Here is a 26094-nt window from a genome sequence, read left to right as displayed (position 1 = left end):
CTTCAACCTTACCAATGGTGAGGCTCAAAGTCCTGTTGTTGTATCCTGAAGTGCTCTCTTTGCTGAAAAAAATACTTCTGGAGCTCTTGACCATGGTACATCGTGAAGGTCAAGGCTGAGCCTAGTACTATTACCACTTATCATTTCTATAGTGATGTTAGACATGTTAAACATGCTCGATAAGCTTACATTCTAATCAAAACAGGTAATAGTGGAGAAAGATTGAAGCACAGCATGGTGACCCTTCAGAACTTCCACAGCCTTCCTGATCTTATCTCTCAAGTGATTCCCTTCAATGTAAGGTATGACTGGGCCACAGTGGTTCTTATCTATCCTACCAGTCAGTCAAAGGCAATGGTATGCCAAGGGACATACGAGTAAGGATGGTGTTCAGCACAAGGTTTTCTTTCTTGGATCTTGGCCCAATACTCAATGAACAAGTTCTGCTGAGTTAAGGGGATATGCTTTACAAGGAATGGTAAGAGACTCACTAATTTTGTGGACTTTAAACTAGCGTTGCTGGAGATGATGAACAGAGACCAAAAGTAATAAAGATACACTAATCAGAAAGAAATCATGACAACAGAGAGGTGTACAGAGTCCTGCATTAGATGAATATATCAAAGGATTACTGAACTGGATGCCATTTAATATAAGAACGATCCATCTAGCCCAGTATCCCATTGTATTATGTAACATCTTTCTTCTCTCATGTATTCTTTCACCATGTTTCTCCAATTCATGATGTAACTTCCTTCTTCTTGCATTTTGTAATTCGCTGATTGTCCAGCCTTCTTTCTATGCGAACCGCCTAGAAGTCAGTTTGACTATGGCGGTATAGAAAAATAAAGTTATTATTATTATCTTCACGGAGGCCAATCCAAGTCACAACTACCTGGCAAAAACCCAAATAGTGGCTGCATTCCATGCCACCGATCCAGGGCAAGAATTGGAAGCAGAGAAAGACTTGAGCAGTCCATCTAGTCTGTCCAACAATCACACTCACCATTAATTCATGATTAAATTGGCTTTCTTTGGGCGCAGGATCTCTGAGAGAGAGAAAGAGATAATGGTTACTGTGGATGGGCAGACTAGATGGGCCATTTGGGATTTATCTGCCGTCATGTTTCTATGTTTTTTATGAATTAATGGCATCTAATTCTGGAAATTCTGAGCTAAGCCTGCCTCCGCATCACAATGGACACTGCCGAAGTGTGGGAGGTTACATCAAAGGCATCAAATGTTGACTGTACAATGTATTTTCTGGTTTCAAGATTATCATTGGTCAGATGTTGGTAAGAATTAAGATGTTCTGCTGGTATATAATTGTTCGAAAGATGACAATATTTGAATGAGATTTTTCATATAGAATGTCGTGTAGAAATTGCAATTTAGTATCCTATTAGCGAGCATGGGACCTTATACTACTCTTCCTCCAAACTTGTCCAAGTCCTGCTTTCTCTGCCTGATGGAGTACTGGCATAGGTTCTTGAACTGTTTTCTTGCTTTAAGGCAGACTCTACACCCAAAGATAGGTGTTGCAATTGTGGTCTATCAAATCCTAGAAAAGACTGGATTCTATAAAGCGTGTCCAGTTTGCGTGGAGCCACTGGGATAGAGAGTGGCAATTCCCACTTTTTAAATTACGAATTGGAACTTTAAGACAGTCTTTTGGCCATTTCTTGTAGTTTAGAGTTTCCATGAGTTCTGCTTGATACTAAGGGCTCCTTTTACTAAGGTGCGCTAGCGTTTTTAGCGCACGCAGGATATTACCGCGTGCTATGCAGCTAGAACTAACGCCAGCTCAATGCTGGCGTAAAGGTCTAGCGCGCACAGCAATGTAGCTAGCACGCGTTAATGCCCTAACGCAGCTTAGTAAAAGGAGCCCTAAGCCTCAGACGCCATGTTGGTAGGAAGTGCCTTTCTTATCTGTCTAATAAAATTAGTAAATGACAGACTTTCAGGAGGTGACCTTTGGCGAGGAGAAGGGGGTGAAGAATCTGAGGGAATACTATAAAATTCTTCAGCAGACAATTCTAGTTTGTCACTGGAAGAGCGTAGTGATAAATCTGAGTCATATTCCTCAATGTCAGCTCTTGCAGAAGTAGTACATCGAGGTGAGTGTCGAGGAGACCATCGGAAACAGGATGAAAAACATCCAAGATGAGGTTGGTGTGTTCTGTTCTCTGGAGGATGCTCGATGTTGTGGAGTCCGAGAATGATGGCTCAGTGCACTTCATGGATGGTGCTCAAACTCGGCTAAGGCTAGGTGCATCAATGCAGGCACTTGCATGGATTGCGGCTGTATCATCCCAGCTAGCTCCTTCTGCAACAGCTCTCGAAACTATTCTTGCAGAGATGGCGCTGGTACAGATGTTAGCAGGGGTAAATTAGGTGCTGGCTTTGTTGGGTGAAGAGCATTGGGGACCTTGATGTCAAATCACAACTCAGAGGTGACACCAATTAAGTGATGGCAATCATGTATCGGTGCATTGATGCTTCGAGTGCGTTGATGGATACTTTGAGAGGGAGACATGTTTGTGCTTCTTAGCTGTAAGAGGTTCTCCCGAGGATGGTAATATCAATGAAGAAGAGGTGAAATGACAAGATGAAGCCGTCAGTGCCAGTGCCAATACTGGAGTAGTATGTGGCTGTACATCAGCCTTGGAGCCTCCAGCCATACTCGATGTTCCTGAAGTTGGACTGAAAAGTTTCTCAAATTGCAACTTCCTGGTTTTAAGTGACCTCTTCAGCATATGAGAGCAGAGGATGCATGTAATATCTCGACAGTCAGGATCTAGGCATTGAACACACCAACTATGTGGTTCTGTAACTGAAATGGTTCTTTGGCATCGAGTGCACCGCTTGAAGCAGCTAACAGCTTTGGATATCGATGGAAAAACTATTGACGTGAAGTCAAAGGGCTCTATGGCTTGGGGGAGCTTAAGTAGGTGGAATACCAAAAAAAATGTTGATGCTCCCAGCCTGAAAACAAGTTGAAAAGAGCCCGAAGGTCCAAAAAACAAATTTGGTAGAAAAAGAAAATTTTTTAACCGAACATTAGGGAAATGAAAGAAATAAAATACTATGACATAAAGAGGAAAAACAGAATGGGAAGGCACAAAAAAAAAAAAAAAAAAAAAATCGAAGTTTGACACGATTAAAGAGACTCTAAACCACAGCTTCTCAGCAACGCAGAAAAGAATTGCAGGTCCCGTGAGCCGACATTGGAAGGGAAGGCACCAGCACGCACGTGGTACAGACAGTCCTATAAGATCTAAAGTGACAGTACACTTTTTGGACTGTCCTTGCCAAGTTCCATGGATGATGTCACCCACATGTGACAATATGCCACCTGCTTGTCCTTGGAGAAATGGACATAACCCAATTATTTGGACTGGATGAAAAGGAAATGAGAACTAAGAGGCAGCAAGGCAATAAAGAGGACATTAACCCCCCCTTCTCCCTCTTACCATGTCTGTCAGCCATGCTGTCAAAGAACATCCAATGCTCTTTCTGTGGGCCATATTTCACAAAGGAGACATAGTGACTGGTCTCTATGCACAATACAGCAAAAAGCTCCATTGTCTCTCTGGGAACTCGAGAGCTGCCTCTGTGTCTGCTGCTCATCTGGAACTCCACTGGGCATTTCAGCTTCTGTGGCTTATGTGTCTTGCGTCTGTAATGCATGTGAGTCTGCAAGCAAAAATAAGAAAGCATGAGAAGGCTGTCCAACAGGAACCTGCAAAAGCATGGTGGAAACTCATAAAAGGAACCTGTATGAGGTTGTAAGGGTACTAGAGAATGACATGGGGAAAATTGTCCCCGTCAACTCTGTCCCTGTTCTGGCCCCCGCAAAATCTGTCTGATCCCATCCGCTCAAGCCTTGAATAGTTATGATCTTATATTGAAATCATTTTATTAAAGTATAAAAAGAATTAATATTCTGTACAACTGTCATTTTATAAATCACAAATACAGAAAAAGGATCAACAAAACCAATCTCCCCTCACACTATCCCCTCCACTATCAGGAAAACAGAGCGCTACAGAGAAAATTTGTCCTAACAGATTGACAAGGGCGACCCGGTCGACATTGTATATCTGGATTTTCAGAAGGTGTCTGACAAGGTTCCGCATGAATGACTACTTTGGAAAATTGCAAACCATGGAATCAAGGGTGAAATACTCACATGGATTAAAAACTGGCTGGAGCATAGGAAACAGAGAGTGGGAGTAAATGGACAATACTCGGACTGGAAGAGCATCATCAGTGGGGTGCTGCAGGGCTCGGTGCTTGGACCCATGCTCTTTAACATCTTTATAAATGATCTAGACATTGGTACGACGAGTGAGGTGATTAAATTTGCGGACGATACAAAGTTATTCAGAGTAGTGAAGACACAGGGGGATTGCGAAGATCTGCAACGTGACATAATCAGGCTCAAAGAATGGGCATCAATATGGCAGATGAGGTTCAACGTGGATAAGTGTAAAGTGATGCACGTAGGTAACAAAAATCTCATGCACGAATACAGGATGTCTGGGGCGGTACTTGGAGAGACCTCCCAGAAAAGAGACTTGGGAGTTATGATCGACAAGTCAATGAAGCTGTCTGCGCAATGTCGCGGCGGTGGCAAAAAGGGCGAACAGAATGCTAGGAATGATAAAGAAGGGGATCACGAACAGATCAGAAAAGGTTATCATGCCGCTGTACCGGGCCATGGTGCATCCTCACCTGGAGTACTGCGTCCAGCACTGGTCGCCATACATGAAGAAGGACACGGTGCTACTCGAAAGGGTCCAGAGAAGAGCGACTAAGATGGTTAGAGGGCTATGCCGTATAGTGAAAGATTAGAGAAACTGGGCCTCTTCTCCCTCGAGCAGAGGAGATTGAGAGGGGACATGATCGAAGCATTCAAGGTACTGAAGGGAATAGACTTAGTAGATAAGGACAGGTTGTTCACCCTCTCCAAGGTAGGGAGAACGAGGGGGCACTCTCTAAAATTGAAAGGGGATAGATTCCGTACAAATGTAAAGAAGTTCTTCTTCACTCAGAGAGTGGTAGAAAACTGGAACGCTCTTCTGGAGTCTGTCATAGGAGAAAACACCCTCCAGGGATTCAAGACAAAGTTAGACAAATTCCTGCTGAACCAGAACGAACACAGGTAGGGCTAGTCTCAGTTAGGGTGCTGGTCTTTGACCAAGGGCTGCCGTGTGAGCGGACTCCTGGGCATGATGGACCACTGGTCTGACCCAACAGCGGCAATTCTTATGTTCTTATGTAACACAAATGCCAAATACATAATAGCTGACCAAAAATGATAAACATAAACCAAAATCCAAAGAAGCCACAACTTCCATGGAGAACAACACCAAAGAAATAGAAAGATCCATTTCCTCCTATACTGTGCAAAATATAAAGATCACACATGCCAGAGATGGTATTAGGAGAAGGAGTGAAATTAGAGCAACTGCCCCCTGGCTAGACAAAGCCCTAAGCCTGCTATTATTTGGGTTTTTGTCAGGTACTTGTGACTTGGACTGGCCTCCGTGAAGATGGAAAACTGGGCTAGATGGACCATTGGTCTGACACAGTAAGGCTATTCTTATGTTCTTACCCTTGTCTAACACCAGCACTGGCAGGATAAACATTTCAGTTCTCATATTTTCTAATCACAAAACAGAAAATAAAACTCTTTTTCTACCTTTTTTTGTTTGGTCATTTTATTTTTCAGGTCATGTTGGTCCCAGGCTCTGGTTTCTATTTCCTCTGTCTTCTCTTAACTCACTCACCAGGGTCTCCTGCTCATTTGACATTTCTTCTTTTCTGTGCGCACAATTCATCTTCCATCTTTGTGTACCTTCTCTGTGTTCCCTATACTTTCCTGTCCAGCATCTCCCCTGTGTCCGTCTCCCTGTATTTATCATCACTACGCTACGTCCTGCATTACTTATCTTCCTTCTGTGTTCCTATTCCCTCCCACATCTAGCCCTTTCCTGTGTCCATATGCCCCCTCCCATGTCTGACACTGCCCCTTCTCTGTCCATGTACTATTCCCATGCAGCATCTCCCTGTCTCTAGTCTACTCTCCATGACCATTATTGTCCCCTCTGTTTTTGATACTTCACTGTCTCTCTCCCTTTCTGCTGTGTGTTCAGTATTTCATTCCGTCTTCCTTCACCTGTTTAAGCATGGCATCTCTTTTTCTCTTCTCTTCCCTTCAACCCCTTCCCCAATAGGTCCAACACTCTGTTGCTTTCCCTATTTAATTTAAACCGAAACTCAGCCATCCATTGCTCAATTAAATTTATACAATAACTTGCTTTAAATCTCACATGTTCTAAATTTATCTGAAAACGGTTATCAACACTGTAATATCATCTGCATAGATAAACACAGTATAATTAAACTTCTCTAGCTCATAACTCAATAAATATAAAAATACGTTAAAAAAGAAGGGGATAGGGGAGAGCCTTGTGGACCCATATGCAGGCTGCCAGTTATCTGATAGCACAGAGAGCATTTTAGCTTTGTAAGATCTAGTCAAAACCATTTAGCCACATTCCCCATAATTCCAATCCACCAATCTTAATAAAAGCACAAGATCAACTGAATCAAATGCATTAGAAAGGTCAAATTGTAAAATCAGGACTCTTACCTTTCAATACTTGAGATCTTAAAATATCCAACATAGATCCTAAAACCATCTCTGTACTGTAGCCCTTACGAAAATCAGATTGTGATGAATGCAACTGGTCTATAATTGGATACAACTGGTGTTATGCCGATGGCCAGGGGGTAACTGAAACTCAACATACGTAATATGTCTCCTCAAGTCTGCTTATCTGATCTGGGTGTTGCCAAGACAACATCAAAAGGACAGTAAGAACCAGATGGGAAGCTGATTTCACACCTCCTTGACCTGAATGTTGTCCAAACAACATCAAAGGTTTCCACAACAAGTATCTGACATTCTGACCTCCTTGACCTAAGTGTTGCCCAAACAACATCAGAGGGACTGGCCAGGGGAGTAACTGAAACTCAGCATACTACCTCCTTAACCTGAGTGTTGCCCAAACAACATCAAAGGGACAGTGAAGCCAGATGGGAAACCGGGATCTGCAACACCTCCTTGATAACATCAAAAGGACAATAAAGCCAGATGGGAAACCGGTCTCTGCAACACCCCCTTGACCTAGGTGTTGTCAAAACAAGGAACAAAAGACCAGGACTGGGTGTGCCTGAATCGTAATAGCAGGACCAGCTATTTCTGTTTTTACTATGATCCTATATAAGACCGGAATTCTGACCCTAACATTAGAATCCAAGTCTCCCGTGTCTACCCACCTATCAATTGCAGGATTCCCAATTGTGAAGGACTGGTCGTTGCCTGGGATACGGTGAAGTTATTTAATTCTTATATTCATATTTATATATATATAATAAAGGGTTATTGTTTATGCTTTTACATTGTCTGTGTGCTTTTCTGAGTGTCACTGATCATCCCATTTGACAGAAATAAGTGGCGGAACAACTGGTCTATAATTTAAAACTTGATCTAAGCTTCCTTTTGCATCTTACATGGTGAAGCAAATTAACAATTAAGCTTTATGCAGTCTGTGAAATCATGACTGCTCTACCTCCAATCTGCTTTCCAATGGGAGGTTACTCCTAAAGTCCCATTTCTCTATTCCAACATCTATATTTTCTGGAAAATGGCATAGAAGGACTTCATTTGGCAATTTGAAGGTATGTACTAGGATATACTGTAGAGGGAGAGTCTTTTCAAAGAAGTTGGACTGGCCTCTGGCCTTCCTAAGAGTTTCAAAGTCACAAACTGACAACCAGCGAGTGAAGTTCCAGAAATGCTGCACTAACATGTGACCACCCCAAAATTGGCTGGGCTGTCTTTTATTTTTAAACAGTTTGGTCCCCAGTACCGAGCTCTGTTCTTGTCTGTATGTTGTTACATGTATCTTGATAACATTGTATCTCACCTCTGGGTTTAGCTTATCAAATTACCCCGAGAGCGAGGGAGGGAGAGAGAGCTATACCTGTGCTCTACACTGGTCACAGTACTGCTTCAGTCCAGTAGCTGCAAACGTCTTATCTCTGAAGCACTCGGGACACTCTTGCGTGGCCAGATCCCCACATACGATACATTCTCTGGGACCTGCAAAGGGAAACCCAAAACAAATCTCAAGGTGTAGGACAGACCACCGCACGAGATTAACAGGGAGAACATGCTCCTTAAGCCTAAAAATAATGACAGGGCTGGGAGTCCAGGTAAGAGCCAACTGTCTGCCAGGGAAACCTGCTATTCAATGACCATCTGTACACCAAAGTCTCTGATATGGCAGATATCTCACCATGTCTTCCACTGGGGGATGAGGGAGGAAGGCTGCCACTTTAACCTGGAAGGAAAGGACCTGGAACAGCGGTTCGGTCACACGCTGCAGCCATTATTCGAACTTTGTTTGGGATTGGGAAGTATGAACGTCACTTCATAATTCATATCATTGTATTGGCTGGCCAGGGAGTTCAGAGTGAAGTAGAAGTTGTTAGTCTTGGTTTATTTATCACCAAAATACCTACAGGATTGTGCGACGCCCTCTCGACCACTGCGCTCTGTTACACATTATAATTTGTTTATTCCAACTCATAAGACTATGAGATCTAGTACTTTCCTATGTGCAGGACCTGCTAAGTGGAACAAGCTTCTAGAATATATCAAGCAACAAAAAAGATTTGTGTAAATTGTAGGATGAAGTTCGATGGTTTATTTATTTGTTTTGATTTAGTTCCCATCCTCCCAGAAAGCTCAGGGCGGCTAACAGTAGAATAAACACGGTTTCTGAGAATGGGATAACAGAGAAAGCGGGAGGGTAACAAAAAACAGAGGGACCCTAGGTACAATATTTAAGGCTGATGCCTCTTATGTGACTTGGCAATTTTGAAGTTTTTTTGACATGTTTGTTTTGTTATTTTACAATTGTGTATGCTTGGTTGTAATCCGCCTTGTTTAAAGGCGGAATCTAAATAATAAACTATAAACTATAGTGACACCTAGAGGCCAGTTATGAATAAGCAGCTCCTAAATTTACATGACTGATAAAACTGGAGAAGCTGTAGGATGACAGAAAAGAGCTTGAATCTAAAAACTCTTCTCCTATCTGACTTGTATGACAAGCTGAATTGTGTGACACCAGTCAGATTCCCAAACATTTGGGCACTACTGACAGTATGAGCACATGAGTATCCAACATGAACAAACTCAAACTGTCCTGCTCGAGTCTTTTTAAACAAAAACAAACCGACTCTATAATGGTAACTCAACCCACGAGGAGGACCCGTTGTGCTAAAATACAGCTCAGAGGTATAAAACTCTAAAGAGGAGGAGGTAACCCCCTCTTAGGAAAAAGAGTTTATTTTTCCAATCATTGCTTCATAACAAACGAGTCCAACTCAAAGGTTTGAATGCTTGTAAGGTATATATGTCTCGCTAATGATGCAATATGCATTCAAAACATTTTTCAAAGGATAATCAGAATTTCTGCATTCAGGTAAGCACTAAACAATTTTTGCGTTCATGTAATAAATGCTCAAAAAAGGTACTTGTCAGGGTCCCGACGTGGCCCCGTTTCGGTGTCTACTTCAGGAGACCCCGTCTGGCTGATTTGCTTGCTTTACAAATTGACAACCATGTAACATTTGAAAAAAGATCGTTCAGCAGATGAAAAAATTCTTTCATCTGCTGAACGATCTTTTTTCATCTGCTGAACGATCTTTTTTCAAATGTTACATGGTTGTCAATTTGTAAAGCAAGCAAATCAGCCAGACGGGGTCTCCTGAAGTAGACACCGAAACGGGGCCACGTCGGGACCCTGACAAGTACCTTTTTTGAGCATTTATTACATGAACGCAAAAATTGTTTAGTGCTTACCTGAATGCAGAAATTCTGATTATCCTTTGAAAAATGTTTTGAATGCATATTGCATCATTAGCGAGACATATATACCTTACAAGCATTCAAACCTTTGAGTTGGACTCGTTTGTTATGAAGCAATGATTGGAAAAATAAACTCTTTTTCCTAAGAGGGGGTTACCTCCTCCTCTTTAGAGTTTTATACCTCTGAGCTGTATTTTAGCACAACGGGTCCTCCTCGTGGGTTGAGTTACCATTATAGAGTCGGTTTGTTTTTGTTTACACAGTATTTTTTCTGACTCTTAGTTTTGTTACATTGTCCCTGTTGATAGTGGAAACCGAGTCTTTTTAAAGGCAAAATTCCCAGCTTGGTACAGCACATAGCTACAAATCGGAACGACCCCCCAGAGAGGGGCTTCAGGAGCCTGTGATTGCTCTCAGCATTAAAATGTCGTTGAAGATTGAAGGTAACTCACTATCAAAGAGTAGATCTGTGATGTCCAGTTCCAAGGAGGGAGTTATTTTGCTGAACATTTTATATTCCTTTCCAAAACGTGGCATTTGGATAATGAAACAGGATGGGATCTGCAAAGATAGATAAGAACATAAGAGTTGCCATACCGGGACACACCGAAGGACCGTCAAACCCAGAATCCTGTTTCCAACCGTGGCCAACCCAGGTCCCAATTAGATGGATCATAGATGGAAACAGATTACAGATTTATTTCACTTGATATATCGCTAAAATACAAAAGCAATCCAAGCGGTTTATAATAAAAAATATGTAAACATATCAGAAAGCAACTACAAAATTTAATAGGAAAGACCTCCCCCCGCACAAAGATATCTTAGAATAAATACATTAAAACATACAATCATAAATTTAATGAACTAGAAAACACCGACTGAAATAAATACATTTTAAGTTGTTTACGAAAATGAGTCATGGAACTTTCCTCCTGTAAATATACAGGGAGCGCATTCCAAAGCAGCGGTGCTTGAAAGAAGATTTATTGCTTGTACACATTAAACGTGCAGACTTAGGTTCAGAAATAGCAAGATGCCTGCCACTAGATTGCAGAGATCTACAAGGAACATAAGAAACCAATTTACTCAAAGGTACCGTCTCTATCGAGTACAAGATTTTATGAACAAATAGTAAAATCTTAAACTATCCTAAAATGTATAGTGATAAGATACAAATAATGGTGTTACATGAAGAAACCTTCAAACACCGCCCAATAGTCTTTTTTGGGTTGGTACCATTAGCCTAAAAAGACAACATTATGCAAATGATTCTCCCCTCCCCCTACGACTGTCTTTCGCTTGTGCCAGAAGACATACAAGGAGAGACTGGAAGCCCTGAATATGTATACCCTAGAGGAAAGGAGGTATGGGGAGATATGATTCAGACGTTCAAATACTTGAAGGGTATTAACGTAGAACAAAATCTTTTCCTGAGAAAGGAAAATGGTAAAACCAGAGGGCATAATTTGAGGCTGAGGGGTGGGAGACTCAAGAGCAATGTAAGGAAATTCTTTACAGAAAGGGTGGTGGATGCCTGGAATGCGCTCCCGAGAAAGGTGGAGGAGAGGAAAACGGTGATGGAGTTCAAAAAAGTGTGGGATGAACACAGAGGACCTAGAATCAGAAAATAATAGTAAATATTGAAGTACTGGGCAGACTTGCACGGTCTGTGTCTGTATATGACCTTTTGGTTGAGGATGGGCTGGGGTGAGCTTTGACAGAGTTGGAACCTAAGCACAGTACCAGGTGGAGCTTTGGATTCTTGCCCAGAAATAGCTAAGAAGAAAAAAAAATTAAATTGAATCAGGTTGGGCAGACTGGATGGGCCATTCGGGTCTTTATCTGCCATCATCTACTATGTTTCTAAAAGGTTTTTTCTCCACTTCCAGGGCTTGCTCATTGGCTACCTCATCCCTGATGGATCTGAAGCCTTCATATCTATCAAACCCCTACTCACGTTCCAGTTAAAACTAATAGTCTCAAGTTACCTCTAGGTATCATTTCAGTTTGGGGACTGCAGGGAAGCACCTATGATTCTGCAGAACTGCTACATCACAAAGTGTGTTGGGATGCTGTTCATACATTTGGTACTATGTAAGTTCAAGCTGTTACTACGGCTACTGTTGTGTCATTATTCCCAAATCTTGGTAACACTTGCGGGTGGTGGCACTGCACAGCGGCCCTCACCTCCAGCAGCTTCAGGTCTGCAGAGAGGAAGGAATGTTCCAACAGCTGCTGCACATCTGGCAGGACCAGCTCCTCCTGCTTCTCCATGAAGATCTGGTAACAGTAACATTCCTGTTCCTTCTGTCCCCTGGACCTGGAAGAAGAACATCCTACAATTCAGACACCCAAAACTACGATTCATAAAGAGGGAATCGGAGGGAATGGCCTAACGCATGATTTCTTTATCAACTCTTTCTTTCTAATAAGCTAAGCCAGTGCAATATTCTCCAGTTTCTAATGCCAGATCTGGCACTGATGCTCACTGAATGACCAAAAGCAGCTCATTAAACTTGCCAGCACCACTCTCATGGTAGCATTTAAATCTGCAATAAGTAGGAAAGCTCACGGGTACTACTACTATTTATCTCTTATGCTGTACATTTTGACATTTATAGATGGTCCCTGCTCGGAAGACCTTGCAATCTAACTTGGACAGACACACATGACATATAGAGTAGGGGATGCAGAACCCAAGGTGAGAGGAGTTGAGTCGAAAGCACTCTCAAAGAGGTTGGCTTTTAAACAGGCCTTGAATGCTGCCAGAGACGGAGCCCGCCATAGGGATTGGAGCAGCTTGTTCCAAGCATATGGCACAGCAAGGCAGAAGGGACAGTTGAAGAGCAGGGTACAGACAGGAGGGACAGCCGGTGAGTGGAGCCCATGGGGGGGGGAACAAGGGGGAGATAAATGAAGAGAGATAGTGAGGGGTAGCTGGGTGAATGCATTTGTAGGTCAGTAAGAGGAGTTTGAATTGTATTTGGAAACAGATGGGAAGCCAATGAAGTGACTTTAAAAAAGTACAGTGTGGTGCATCAAGAAAGCCAAACCCAAACTATTTGGCATCAGTTATTTAACTGCATCATCTCCTCTATGATCCATGAGCTTTAAGATAACATACAAGTGCAGTAATGGATTCAGTGGTGATGGGTGCTAGTAGAGGTAATTGAGTCATTGGTGTCATCATTGTTGATGGGTTCAGCCACATAGAGACAGTCACTTACTGCAGCTTCAGCAGTGGGTCAATCCTCAAGATGTGATGCATAATCAGATTGAGAAACTCCTCGGGATCTGAGAAGAGAATCAGAATATGATGATAACAAACTGAGATTTTGGGGCAAAAAAATGGGGTTCTTGGTTTATATTTGAGCCTCCTTTGGATAATGGTGCTTTTTTCTTCTCCCCTCCCCACCGATGACCAACAATGCTATTCTCCACCCCTCCAGATGCCCGGCACTGCTATCCTCCACACCCTTCCCATGACCAGCATTGCCATCTCTCTTCCTGATGACCAGCACTGCTACCCCCACTGATGACCACTGCTATCTCCTTTTCCAATGACCAGCACTCCTTCCACCCCCTCATTGACTACTACTCCTATCCTCCACACCCTTCCCATGACCAGCATTGCCATCTCTCTTCCTGATGACCAGCACTGCTACCTCCACTGATGACCACTGCTATCTCCTTTTCCCCCAATGACCAGCACTCCTTCCACCCCTTCACGGAGGAGGGTGTTTATGAGCAACTTGAAAAACTGAAGGTGGACAAAGCAATGGGACCAGACGGGATCCATCCCAGGATACTAAGGGAGCTCAGAGAGGTTCTGGCGAGTCCTATTAAAGACTTGTTCAACAAATCTCTGGAGACGGGAGTAATTCCTGGGGATTGGAGGAAAGCGGATGTGGTCCCTATTCATAAAAGTGGTCACAGGGATGAAGCAGGAAACTACAGGCCAGTGAGCCTCACTTCAGTTGTTGGAAAAATAATGGAAGTGTTTCTGAAAGAAAGGATAGTGTACTTCCTTGAATCTAATGGGTTACAGGATCCGAGGCAACATGGCTTTACAAAAGGTAAATCGTGCCAAACGAACCTGATTGAATTTTTTGATTGGGTGACCAGAGAGCTGGATCGAGGACATATGCTAGATGTAATTTACTTGGATTTCAGCAAAGCCTTTGATACAGTTCCTCATAGGAGGCTGTTGAACAAACTTGAAGGGCTGAAGTTAGGACCCAAAGTGGTGAACTGGGTCAGAAACTGGCTGTCGGACAGACGCCAGAGGGTGGTGGTTAATGGAAGTCGCTCGAAGTGGAGTCCCTCAGGGTTCGGTGCTGGGGCCAATCCTGTTCAATATGTTTGTGAGTGACATTGCTGAAGGGTTAGAAAGAAAAGTGTGCCTTTTTGCAGATGATACCAAGATTTGTAACAGAGGAGACACCGAAGAGGGAGTGGAAAATATGAAAAAGGATCTGCAAAAGTTAGAGGAATGGTCTAATGCCTGGCAACTAAAATTCAATGCAAAGAAAAGCAGAGTAATGCATTTGGGGATTAATAATAGGAAGGAACCGTATATGCTGGGAGGAGAGAAGCTGATATGCACGGACGGAGAGAGGGACCTTGGGGTTATAGTGTCTGAAGATCTAAAGGCGAAAAAACAGTGTGACAAGGCAGTGGCTGCTGCCAGAAGGATGCTGGGCTGTATAAAGAGAGGCGTAGTCAGTAGAAGGAAGAAGGTGTTGATGCCCCTTGTCACAAACCCGACACCAGAGTGAGGTTTGTGCCAGAGAAGGGACAAAAACCCCTGACTGTTAGGAGAGCAGACCAGTACAGCAGCCCTCCTACAAACAGTTCCCAGAGCTCAGTCATTGGCAAGGTTACCCTACAACAAGAGGACTGGGGAGGGAAAGATGAGAGTGGGAATAGCCCGGTGCAGCAGGAGGTGCCTTTGATAAAAGAACAGCCTAGGAGGCAGGCTCACAACACAGCCAAGGCACAACTGCTGAGCCCAATTAGGGCTAATCAGAAAGCCCAGCAGAAGCTACAGATCGTCCCTCCCCCCCTGTAGGTTAGGGCGTGTCCAGCTCAGGGCTTTAGAAGCTGAGCTGAGGAGGAACAATTCAGTCTGTCCTGGGGCAGCCCAGGAAGGAGGCTCAAGGGACTGGGCTCCTGAACCCTCTCAGAATCAGGATGTGGAGATGGCAGATGTTACCCCTGTCTCTGAAGCCAGCCAGCCAGCCAGCCAACCCAGAGGCCATGGAATTTATGGACACTGCCATGGATTCAGAAACCACTGCAATGGATGAAAGCTAAGTGCAATTCCTTTACTGTTTGCTGTGCTTAGTTTTGTGGACTGTTGGGGATTTTGAAAACCTGCATGTACCTGTGTGGAGCCGGTGAGCAGTGCTGGGCTCACACTGCAAAGGTGCCTAAACCTGGAAGTCTCAAATCAGGTTTATTTTGTTTGAAAGTTTTTTCTTTGTGTTTGCCTTTTGGAGGCTGATTGAGACTGCAATTTGGACTCTATATAGGGGTGGTAGATTGGGGAGAATCCACACAAGATCCTTGGTTGGGATTGTGGGGCCAATTGTGGCATACTGTTTAAAAGCAGATTTAAATAAGTGGATTCAACTACTCCCCTCCCCCACCAACTGTTTGTGAGTTGGTTGGGACAGGCCTGCTTCAACCCAGGCCTGATTGCAGCACTTCCATTCCACAAAGAAAGTGCATAATCTTATGCCTGCCTGCTGACTAAAGGCAGACTTATTAAGAATGGACTAGCCCAGACTCTGGAATTACTCACCTGTTATACCTGCAAGGAAGGTGTAGGTTGTTTGTTTTTGCAACCCAGTTTTTCTTTCATGTTTGCTTTTGTTCATGGAAAGAATGAACTAAACCCTGTCCAGGGTTTGTGAACTCGATAAATTGGGACTTTATTTTACTTTGAACTTCATTGTTCCTGACCATTTTTGTGCTTCTTTATTGAATATGAAACCAGCAGGACTTCCAGCCTCTTCTGGAAGCATGTGAGACGCAGGCTATTCTGGGCGCTGACCGGGGCCATCGTACAAGCCGGCACCGGCAGAGCCACACCCTGTACAGGTCATTGGTGAGGCCCCACTTGGAGTATTGTGTTCAGTTTTGGAGACCGTATCTGGCGAAAGACGTAAGAAGACTTGAGGCGGTCCAGAGGAGGGCGACGAAAATGATAGGAGGCTTGCGCCAGAAGACGTATGAGGAGAGACTGGAAGCCCTGAATATGTATACCCTAGAGAAAAGGAGAGACAGGGGAGATATGATTCAGACGTTCAAATACTTAAAGGGTATTAACGTAGAACAAAATCTTTTCCAGAGAAAGGAAAATGGTAAAACCAGAGGACATAATTTGAGGTTGAGGGGTGGTAGATTCAGGGGCAATGTTAGGAAATTCTACTTTACGGAGAGGGTAGTGGATGCCTGGAATGCGCTCCCGAGAGAGGTGGTGGAGAGTAAAACTGTGACTGAGTTCAAAGAAGCGTGGGATGAACACAGAAGATTTAGAATCAGAAAATAATATTAAAGATTGAACTAGGCCAGTTACTGGGCAGACTTGCACGGTCTGTGTCTGTGTATGGCCGTTTGGTGGAGGATGGGCAGGGGAGGGCTTCAATGGCTGGGAGGGTGTAGATGGGCTGGAGTAAGTCTTAACAGAGATTTCGGCAGTTGGAACCGGGTAAAGCTTTGGATTCTTGCCCAGAAATAGCTAAGAAGAAAAAAATTAAAAAATTAAAAATAAAAAAAATTTTAAATTGAATCAGGTTGGGCAGACTGGATGGACCATTCGGGTCTTTATCTGCCGTCATCTACTATGTTACTATGTCATTGACCACTACTCCTATCCTCCAAACCCTACCCATGACCAGCATTTCCATCTCTCTTCCTGATGACCAGCACTGCTACCCCCACTGATGACCACTGCTATCTCCTTATCCCCCAATGACCAGCACTCCTTCCACCCCCTCATTGACCACTACTCCTATCCTCCACACCCTTCCCATGACCAGCATTGCCATCTCTCCTCCCGATGACCAGAACTGCTATCCCCACTGATGACCACTGCTATCTCCTTTTCCCCCAATGACCAGCACTCCTTCCACCCCCTCATTGACCACTATTCCTATCCTCCACACCCTTGCCATGACCAGCATTGCTATCTCTCCTCCCGATGACCAGCCCTGCTATCCCCACTGATGACCACTGCTATCTCCTTTTCCCCAATGACTATCACTCCTTCCACCCCCCCCCCCCCACATTGACAAGTACTCCTATCCTCCACTACCCGTTCTCCCCTGCCCCAGACCGACATCACACTTACAGTCCCAATGCTCTGGAAGCTGACACCGACACTCTGTGTTGGGCTGAAGGGCCTTGAGCATCTGCGCATGCTCAAGGCCTGATGGATCCTCCCTCTCCGGGATTCTCGAAGGGAGTCCAGCAAGCCTAGAGCACACACAGACACTCAAGGCCCTTCAGTCCAGCACAGAGCATTGGCTTCAGCTTCTGGAGCATCGAGACTTTAAGTGCGATGTCAGTCTGGGGCAGGGAGCAGTGGTTAGTGGAGGATAGGAGTACCAAAGATGGTGGCCTCCTCTGTACTTTTCTTTTGTCACAGTCCACTCCCCTCTGAAGCAACTTCCTGTTTCTGCTTGAGTGAACTGCATCAAAGGAACGGTGCAAGGGAGGCCATGGGCAGCAAGAGGAAGGAGATGTTGCAGAAAAATGGAAGAAAAATGAATATGAAAATCAATGCCAAAGAAGGATGTAGTGCAAAAAGTGAAGAAGGAGAGGAAAATAACAGCAAATGCATAAGGAGGCCTTGGAATAAGATGACCAAAAAAAATAAAAAAAAATCGCCAGATAACAAAGGTAGTAAAATGGTTTTTATTTTCAATTTAGTGATTGAAATATGTCAACTTTGAAAATTTAAATCTGTTGTTTTATATTTTGAACTGTTCAGGAAGAAATGCCTTTCTTTCTAGTTCTCTTGTGGTGTACTGTCTGCAGAGTCTGCATATTAGGGTTTCGTTTGTATACAATCGTACTTTTAGTTTGTGGGTTTGTATTTGAAAGGATTTTTTTTCTGGTTTTCTGCATGTGTAACTGAGACCAGGTGTTCTGTTGGGGATGACAAATGACACTCAATATACCCACATTTCTAACCTCGGATTATATTTGAGTCAACCTTTTTTTGGGGGGAGAGGTTACCTCGGTTTATATTTGAGTATATATGGCAACTAATTCCAGAAGTACCAACCACTGAGGTGATAAATTCTGAGGCAGAAGAGATATCTCCCGCAGAACTAGAGATTTCCCTTGCAATTCTCAGAAAAAGAAGACACGGTCTCAGGAGCGTTGACGTAAGAATGCCCCCTTACCTTTCTCAGCAGTACTGAAGCTTGGACACTGGCTTTCCTCAGTCAGCTGGTGTCTGAGTTTCATCACACTTTTGGCAGACACAAACCCCCTCCTAAGACACAGAGAAAGGTGACGTGATCTTTTGGAAAGCTGTATCCTCCTTTTGAGAGGAACTGATCCAGGTGAAGCCTCCTCAGTTGATGCAACAAGTATTCATTAATATCCAAAGTACGCTCATCGCCATGCCCATTAATACTCCAGTTTCTCTTGCTAGCACAGATCAAGTTCATTCACTGTTGGACACTTGAATACTAAATGACAAAGAAAGGTGTAAGAGGGGAATGTTCTAAAGATCAAAATAGGCTTTGGAAGTTCTGAACCTTCAGGGTACCATTTTCAGACAGATATGCTCCCTGTTCCATGTGCAGGTCCAGAAGGAAGCCCAGCTCCACTGCCTCTATGCCTAGAGACAATGGTGGAGGAGGAAAAACAGAGAAACATGAAGGCAGATAAATCGAATCGAATCTTCCATTTGTGCATCGCTCATACCTATTCAGGCTCTAGGCGACTTACATAGGGGTTAAAAAGGGGGGCTTTAAAAGTGAGGGAGGAGAAGAAGGCAATGAGAAAAAGCTCAGTTGTCAGGGAGGGATTATTGTCTACATCCAGAATAAGATGTGGATAGGTTTATTTCTGAGCTGTCAAAGAGGAGTGTTTTCAAAAGACCATATGGCCTACCTAGTCTGTCAATCCATGCTATCAACTATCCCTTCCTTTTCCTTAGAGATCTAATGTACTTATCCCAAGCTTTCTTGAATTCAAACACATTTTTTCATCTATATCAACCAGGAGGCCATTCCATTCATTCACCAGCCTTTCCGTGAAAAAGTATTTTCCGAGGTTACTTCTGAATCTATCCCCTTTCACCTTCATCCTATGCCCCCTCATATCAGAGTTTTGCTTTCAATTGAAAGAGTTTTGCCTCATGCGCATTTATGCCACATAGGTATTTAAACATCTCTATCATATCTCCCATTTTTCACCCTTCCTCCAAAGTATACATATCGAAATCTATAAGTCTGTCCCCATATGCCTTATGATGAAGACCACGCACCATTTTAGTAGCCTTCCCCTGGACAGACTCCATCCTGTTTATATCTTTTTGAAGGTGTGGCCTCCAGAACAGTACAGTGGTGCCTCACACAACGAACTTAATTGGTTCCAGGAGCAAGTTTGTTATGTGAAACGTTCGTTATGTGAAACGCGTTTTCCCATAGGAATACATGTAAAAAAAAATAATTCGTTCTGCAGCATAAAATATGCTAAGATGACATAAAAAAGATAAATTTTTTGTTATTATTTTTATTTAGATACATCTAAAAACATACATCTCCCTGTCCTTTTACTTCCACTATCTTCCTATCCCATCTCTATTCCCTTTTGTCCCTCTCCCCATGATCAATCATCTCACCACCTCTCTCTGCCCTCACCCTCAGGGTTCAAGATTGCTTCCACTCTTTTTCCTGTTGTTCTCTCTGCCTGTCACCCTATGATTTAGCATCCCTTCTGCCCTTGTCCAATATTTCCCCTTCTCTCCCTCCCTCTCATCCCCTGCTCCACCATGTGCTTTCAGCGGCCTTCTCCCCCCTTAAGCGTCTTTTCTTCTCCACTCCACCTTTCCTCCCTCCCTGCCTCCACCTTTGTGGCGCTTTTGCACCCGACCGACAACAGAACAGGCCCGGTCGGACAAATCTCCCTGTCCTGTAGCCGCGAATCTAAATTACCTTCTTACAGCAGCTGGATTATTGAAGCTGCTGTAAGAGGTAATTTAGATTCGCGGCTACAGGGCAGGGAGGTTTGTCGGCCGGGCCTGTTGTCGGTCGATCGGGGGACCTGACCAGCTGTGCACATTCTTCGGGGCGGACCGCCCCCTCCCCCCTCTTTCGTTCGCCATTGCCTTCTTCCTACCTGCCCTGCCGCAGCCGCAAACAGCCGACCGGAAGTCTTCCTGATGTCAGCGCTGACGTCGGAGGAAGGGAGGGCTTTGCTTAAGCCCTCCCTCCGACGTCAGCGCTGACATCGGGAAGATTTCCGTTCGGCTGTGTGCTGCGACAGGGCAGGTAAGGAGAAGGAGACTACCCTCGACCAACCCCGCTGCGATCCAACCCCGCAGGAACCCCGGAAGGATGCAGCTCGGGCGACTTCGTTGTGTGAAACGAAGTACGTTATACGGATCACGACATAAAGTTCGTTGTGCGCAGCGTCCGCTGTGCGAGGCGGCCGTTATGCGAGGCACCACTGTATTCTAAATGAGGTCTCACCAGAGTCTTGTACAAGGCATCATACCTCCTGTTGAGATAGCACAGTTACTTACCGTAACAGGTGTTATCCAGGGACAGCAGGCATATATTCTCACATGTGGGTGACGTCATCTACGGAGCCCCGATGCGGAAGCATTTTCAAGCAAACTTGATTGAAGATTTAAGTTTGCTCTGCTGCTCCACGCATGCGTGCCTTCCTGCTCCACTAGGGGGTGCATCCCCTCGTGGTCTCCAGTTCACTTAGCTAGCCAAGAAGCCAACCTCGGGGAGGTGGGTGGGTTGTGAGAATATATGCCTGCTGTCCCTGGATAACACCTGTTACGGTAAGTAACTGTGCTTTATCCCAGGACAAGCAGGCATGATATTCTCACATGTGGGTGACCTCCAAGCTTACTGCAGAGGGATGGAGGGAAGTTGGCAATTTAAGCAAATAGATTTCGCAACACCGATTGGCCGAATCGGCCATCGCTTCTGGACAGGGAGTCCAGACAGTAGTGGGAGGTGAAGGTATGAACCGAAGACCATGTGGCAGCCTTGCAGATTTCCTCAATAGGTGTTGACCTGAGGAAGGCTACGGAGGCTGCCATCGCTCGGACTTTGTGTCCCGTTACTCGACCATTCAGCGCGAGACCAGCCTGAGCGTAGCAAAAGGAGATGCAATCGGCCAACCAGTTGGACAAGGTGCGTTTGGAAACTGGGTGACCTAACCGGTTTGGGTCGAAGGACAAAAACAGTTGTGGGACTTTCCGGTGTGGTTGAGTGCGTTGGAGGTAAAAGGCCAACGCTCTTTTGCAGTCAAGAGTGTGGAGCGCCACTTCTCCGGGGTGAGAGTGGGGCTTGGGGAAAAACACAGGTAAGACAATGGACTGATTTAGATGGAAATCAGACACTACTTTAGGTAGGAACTTTGGATGGGTGCGGAGTACCACCTTGTCGTGATGGAATACCGTGAAGGGTGGGTCCGCTACCAGGGCTTGTAGCTCACTAACCCGCCGTGCGGACGTGAGTGCAAGTAGGAAAATTACCTTCCAAGTGAGGAATTTTGGATGGCATTTGTCTAGGGGCTCAAATGGAGGTTTCATTAGTTGAGCCAGAACCACGTTAAGGTCCCAAACCACCGGGGGAGGTTTGAGAGGGGGGTGGACGTTCAGCAGGCCCTTCATGAAGCGAGTGACTAAGGGATGGAGCGAGAGGGCTTTCCCTTCCAGGGGCTGATGAAAGGCCGCAATCGCACTGAGGTGTACTCGAATGGAGTTGGTCTTTAGGCCGGAATGAGATAGTTGAAGTAGATAATCAAGGACCAGGGGGACGGGGACCGACACCGGGTCCTGGCTGTGGGAGGAGCACCAGGTTGAGAATCTGGTCCACTTTTGGGAGTAGCAGGTTCTCGTCGAGGTTTTTCTAGAGGCCTCCAATATCTCCTTGACTGATTGAGACACGGGGAGAGCAGTCAGGGGGAGAGAAACCAAGCATTCAGATGAAGAGATTGAAGATTGGGATGTAACAGTGAACCCTGACCCTGTGACAGTAGAGAGGGAAACAGAGGCAGAGGCAGTGGATCTCTGACACTGAGTCGAAGTAGAAGGGAAAACCACGGCTGGCGTGGCCAGCGAGGGGCAATCAGGATCAGGGTGGCTTGTACCGTTTTCAGGTGGATAAGCGTCCGCAGTATCAGAGGGAACGGCGGGAACGCGTACAGGAACCTTCCCTCCCAATCGAGGAGGAAGGCGTCGGCCTCGAGCCGGTCCGGGGAGTATATCCGGGAGCAGAAGAGAGGCAGCTTGTGGTTGTGAGGGGACGCGAACAGGTCTATTTGAGGCGTCCCCCACCGTTCGAACACTCCTCGTAGGGCCTGAGAGTGTAGTGACCACTCGTGTGGCTGGAGGAGGCGGCTGAGTCTGTCCGCCAGGCAGTTTTGTTCTCCTTGTATGTACACCGCCCGAAGGAAGGTGTTGTTGGAGATTGCCCATTTCCAGAGGCGCAGAGCTTCCCGGCAAAGGGGCCAAGATCCTGTGCCCCCTTGTTTGTTTACGTAGTACATCGCTACTTGATTGTCGGTTCGGATGAGAACCACTCGGTCGCGGAGCAGATGTTGGAAGGCTACTGCTGCGAGGTAGATGGCCCGAAGTTCTAGCACGTTGATGTGGCAGCGTCGGTCTTGTGCTGACCACATTCCTTGGGTGCGCAGGCCGTCCAGATGGGCTCCCCAAGCGTACTCCGACGAGTCCGTGGTGAGTACCTTGCTGTGGGGTGGGGTGAGGAAGAGCAAACCTTTGGAAAGATTTGAAGAGTCGGCCCACCAGCGGAGCGATCGTTGCAATGAAGGAGTCACTGTCACTGAGTGGTCGATCGGGTCCCGGTCTTGACGCCATTGAGACGCCAGGGTCCATTGAGGGATTCTCAGATGGAGGCGGGCGAAGGGTGTGACATGGACGGTGGAGGCCATGTGGCCCAGGAGGATCATCATCTGTCGGGCTGATACTGAGGTCAGCCGAGAGATCCTTCGGCTCAGACTTACTAACGCCTCCAGGCGCGGAGGGGGGAGGAAGGAGCGGAGGCGAACCGTGTCCAGCGTGGCCCCGATGAACTGTAGGGATTGTGAGGGGCGTAGTTGAGATTTTGGGAAGTTTATTTCGAACCCCAGACTTTGTAGATAGGTAATAGTCTGTTGGGTCGCTGAGATAGCCCCTTCTTTGGACGGGGCTTTGATTAGCCAGTCGTCCAGGTAGGGGAATACCTGGAGGCCCTGGGAGCGTAAGGTTGCTGCTACCACCACGAGGCACTTGGTGAAGACCCGAGGTGATGATGCTAGTCCGAAGGGGAGGACTCGGTATTGTAGGTGCCAGTCCCCTACTTGGAAACGCAAAAACTTGCGGTGAGCGGGGTGCACTGGGACATGTGTGTACGCCTCCTTGAGATCGAGGGAGCAGAGCCAGTCGCCCTCGTCGATCAGGGGGTAGAGTGTTGGTAGTGAGAGCATCCGAAACTTTTCCCGTACCAGGAATTTGTTGAGGCGTCTCAAGTCTAGTATTGGGCGTAGGTCTCCCGTTTTTTTCGGTACCAGAAAGTAACGGGAGTAGAAGCCCTTCCCCCGTTGGTCGGGGGGGACCTTCTCCACTGCTCTCAGGCGAAGCAGGTCTCGAGCTTCGGAGAGGAGTAGAGGTAGCTGAGTCCTGTTGGGAGGGCAATTCCTTGGGGGGTTGTCCGGGGGAATGGCCCGAAAGTTGAGAGAGTACCCTGATGAGATCACGCCAAGGACCCATGCGTCCGTCGTGAGTTGTTCCCAGCGAGGGTAAAAGGCTTTGAGTCGACCTCCGATGGGAAGGTGGTCTGGGACTATGGCGGAGGGGGCCCGCCCCCTTCCGCGTGTCCCGTCAAAAGGACGGGGATGGTTTGGTGGTCGCGGGCGGTTGGGACTTGGGCATGGCCCTGTGATGGGCTTGCGGACGTCTGGGTGGGGGCCGCGAGAAAGCGGGGGTGGACTTTTGTGGGTAGCGGCGCGGAGGGGCCCTGTATGGCCTGGGCGCTGGCGGTTTGGGCTTTTGCCGGACAAGGGAGGCAAATGAGCGTTCATGTTCGGAGAGGCGTTTTGTCGCCGCCTCGATAGTGTCATCGAACAATTCCTTTCCCACGCAGGGGAGGTTTGCTAACCGGTCCTGTAAGTTGGGGTCCATGTCGACCAGGCGCAGCCAAGCTAGTCGGCGCATGGCGATAGCGAAGGCGGCTTCTCTGGAGGAGAGTTCGAAGCCATCGTAGGCCGCGTGGAATAGATGAAGGCGCAGGTTGGAGAGGGACTCTAAAAGCAGGCCGAACGTTTCCTGTCGGGAGGCCGGTAGGTCAGTCTCAAAGGCTCTCAATAGTCCAATGAGGTGTTTGAGGTATGATGTGAAGGTGAAAGTGTAGCTTTGCACCCTAGAGGCCATCATTGCATTTTGGTATAGTCTCCTGCCGAACTTGTCCAGGGTTCGGCCTTCCCGGCCTGGGGGTACCGCCGCTGAGACACGGGACGGGTGAGCCTTTTTCAAGGAGGATTCCACCAGCAGCGATTGGTGGGAGAGCTGTGGTTGCTCGAATCCCGGATAAGGTACTGTGCGGTACTTGGCCTCCATTTTGGAGGGTACGGCCGTGACCATGTAGGGGGTCTCCAGGTTCCTGAAGAAGGCCTGTTGGAGTACCGGGTTAGGTGGTAAGCGGAGGGACTCTCTGGGCAGTGATGGCATATCCAGCTCCGCCAGGTACTCTTTAGAGTATCTGGAGTCGGACTGGAGATCTAAGTCCAATGCTTGGCCCATGTCTTGGACAAAGCGAGTGAAGGATGGGCGGGATGTCCCCGGAGCCCCGTGCGGGGTCAGGGAACGAGACCTTCGCCGGGTGGAGAAGGATAAGGAGGCTTCCCTCGAGTATCGAGGTTCATGCTCTGATCCATGCTCCGAGGTTGGGGAAGCACTGTGAGAGTGTTCCGGGGTTGTCGATCTTCGGCGTCTCGAGGAGCCCCTCGGAGACGATGCCGGGGTTAAGGGTACCGATCGATGTCGGGTTGGTGACCTTGATCCGGACTCCCTCGGAGAATGCGTCCGAGGGGGAGTTCGGAGGATACGCGGGTTGGAGAGTGATAACTCAGCCACCCTTAGTGGTCCTGTACGAGGTGTGGGGGAACGGCCTCGTAGGGTTGGTGAACCTCGGGCCTTCTTGGAGGTACGGCGGTTCGAGGTTTCTGTCGTTCTAGCCCGACGTTTTGCCCCTCGGCGGTCCGCAGAGGGGGAATGTCTCGGGCGTCTCGGCGAGGAGTCCGAGGAGGATGGGATGCGGCGAGAATTGCGCACCTTTCCTCGAGGTTGTTCGGTGCGAGGCTCAGGTTGGTCTGGCGCATTCGAGGTCGAGGCCGATTGAAACTGGGCTATTGCAGCGGACAGCTCCGACGTGATCATCGCTCGGAGTAGGTCCTGGAAGACGGGCACGGACAGCATCGAAGGCATGTCCCCTGCCTCTGTGCGCTCCACCGGGGGCGACCTCGTATCAGAGTATTCCCGTGTGGTGGAGGCACGGCCCGAAGGCTTGGAGGGCTTAGGCGGGGCTGTAAGCATGGGGCTTCCGCCATGCGTCGCCGTTGTCCCCGAGGCTGGCTTCTTCGCTGTTACAGAACCTGAAGAGGGAAGAGGGGACTTACCCGGAGCCGAGGCTTTCTGTTGTCCCGAGGACTTCGGGGTCGAGTCTCGAGGCGATGCCGAGGTTTCCGGGGCCGAGGTCAAGGCCGGGGCCGAGGCCAGGGCCGACCTCGAGGCCGAAGTGGGGGGTTGGTCCGGGGTGAAAAGATCCGCCATGCGGGCTTTTCTTCGGCGGAGGGCCCGGTTTTGGAAAATAGCGCACTGGGGGCAGGAGTCGGTTGGATGAGTCGCCCCCAGACAAAGGATGCACCGGCGA

General features: G+C 46.8%; 1 protein-coding gene across 3 annotated transcripts in view; it reads right to left on the bottom strand.

The window, feature by feature from the left end:
* Nucleotides 1–26094, bottom strand: part of LOC117355302 (ubiquitin carboxyl-terminal hydrolase CYLD-like) — a 71481-nt gene that overhangs the window by 11962 nt on the left and 33425 nt on the right. For 2 of the 3 annotated variants that reach the window (XM_033933625.1, XM_033933624.1), the window contains exons 9-14: nucleotides 18373–18464; nucleotides 13183–13249; nucleotides 12143–12275; nucleotides 10405–10513; nucleotides 8058–8176; nucleotides 3474–3696 (exon numbers count right to left, since the gene is read on the bottom strand). In XM_033933625.1, the coding sequence (XP_033789516.1) occupies nucleotides 3474–3696; nucleotides 8058–8176; nucleotides 10405–10513; nucleotides 12143–12275; nucleotides 13183–13249; nucleotides 18373–18464 (743 nt within the window). The remainder of the gene's footprint in view (nucleotides 1–3473; nucleotides 3697–8057; nucleotides 8177–10404; nucleotides 10514–12142; nucleotides 12276–13182; nucleotides 13250–18372; nucleotides 18465–26094) is intronic. The other variant, XM_033933626.1, reaches the window with a different exon arrangement.

The sequence above is a fragment of the Geotrypetes seraphini genome, chromosome 2 (genome assembly GCF_902459505.1).
Source record: "Geotrypetes seraphini chromosome 2, aGeoSer1.1, whole genome shotgun sequence".
NCBI lineage: Eukaryota > Metazoa > Chordata > Amphibia > Gymnophiona > Dermophiidae > Geotrypetes > Geotrypetes seraphini.
Note: the sequence above shows the minus strand (reverse complement) of the source record. Positions and strands in the feature narration are given on the sequence as shown.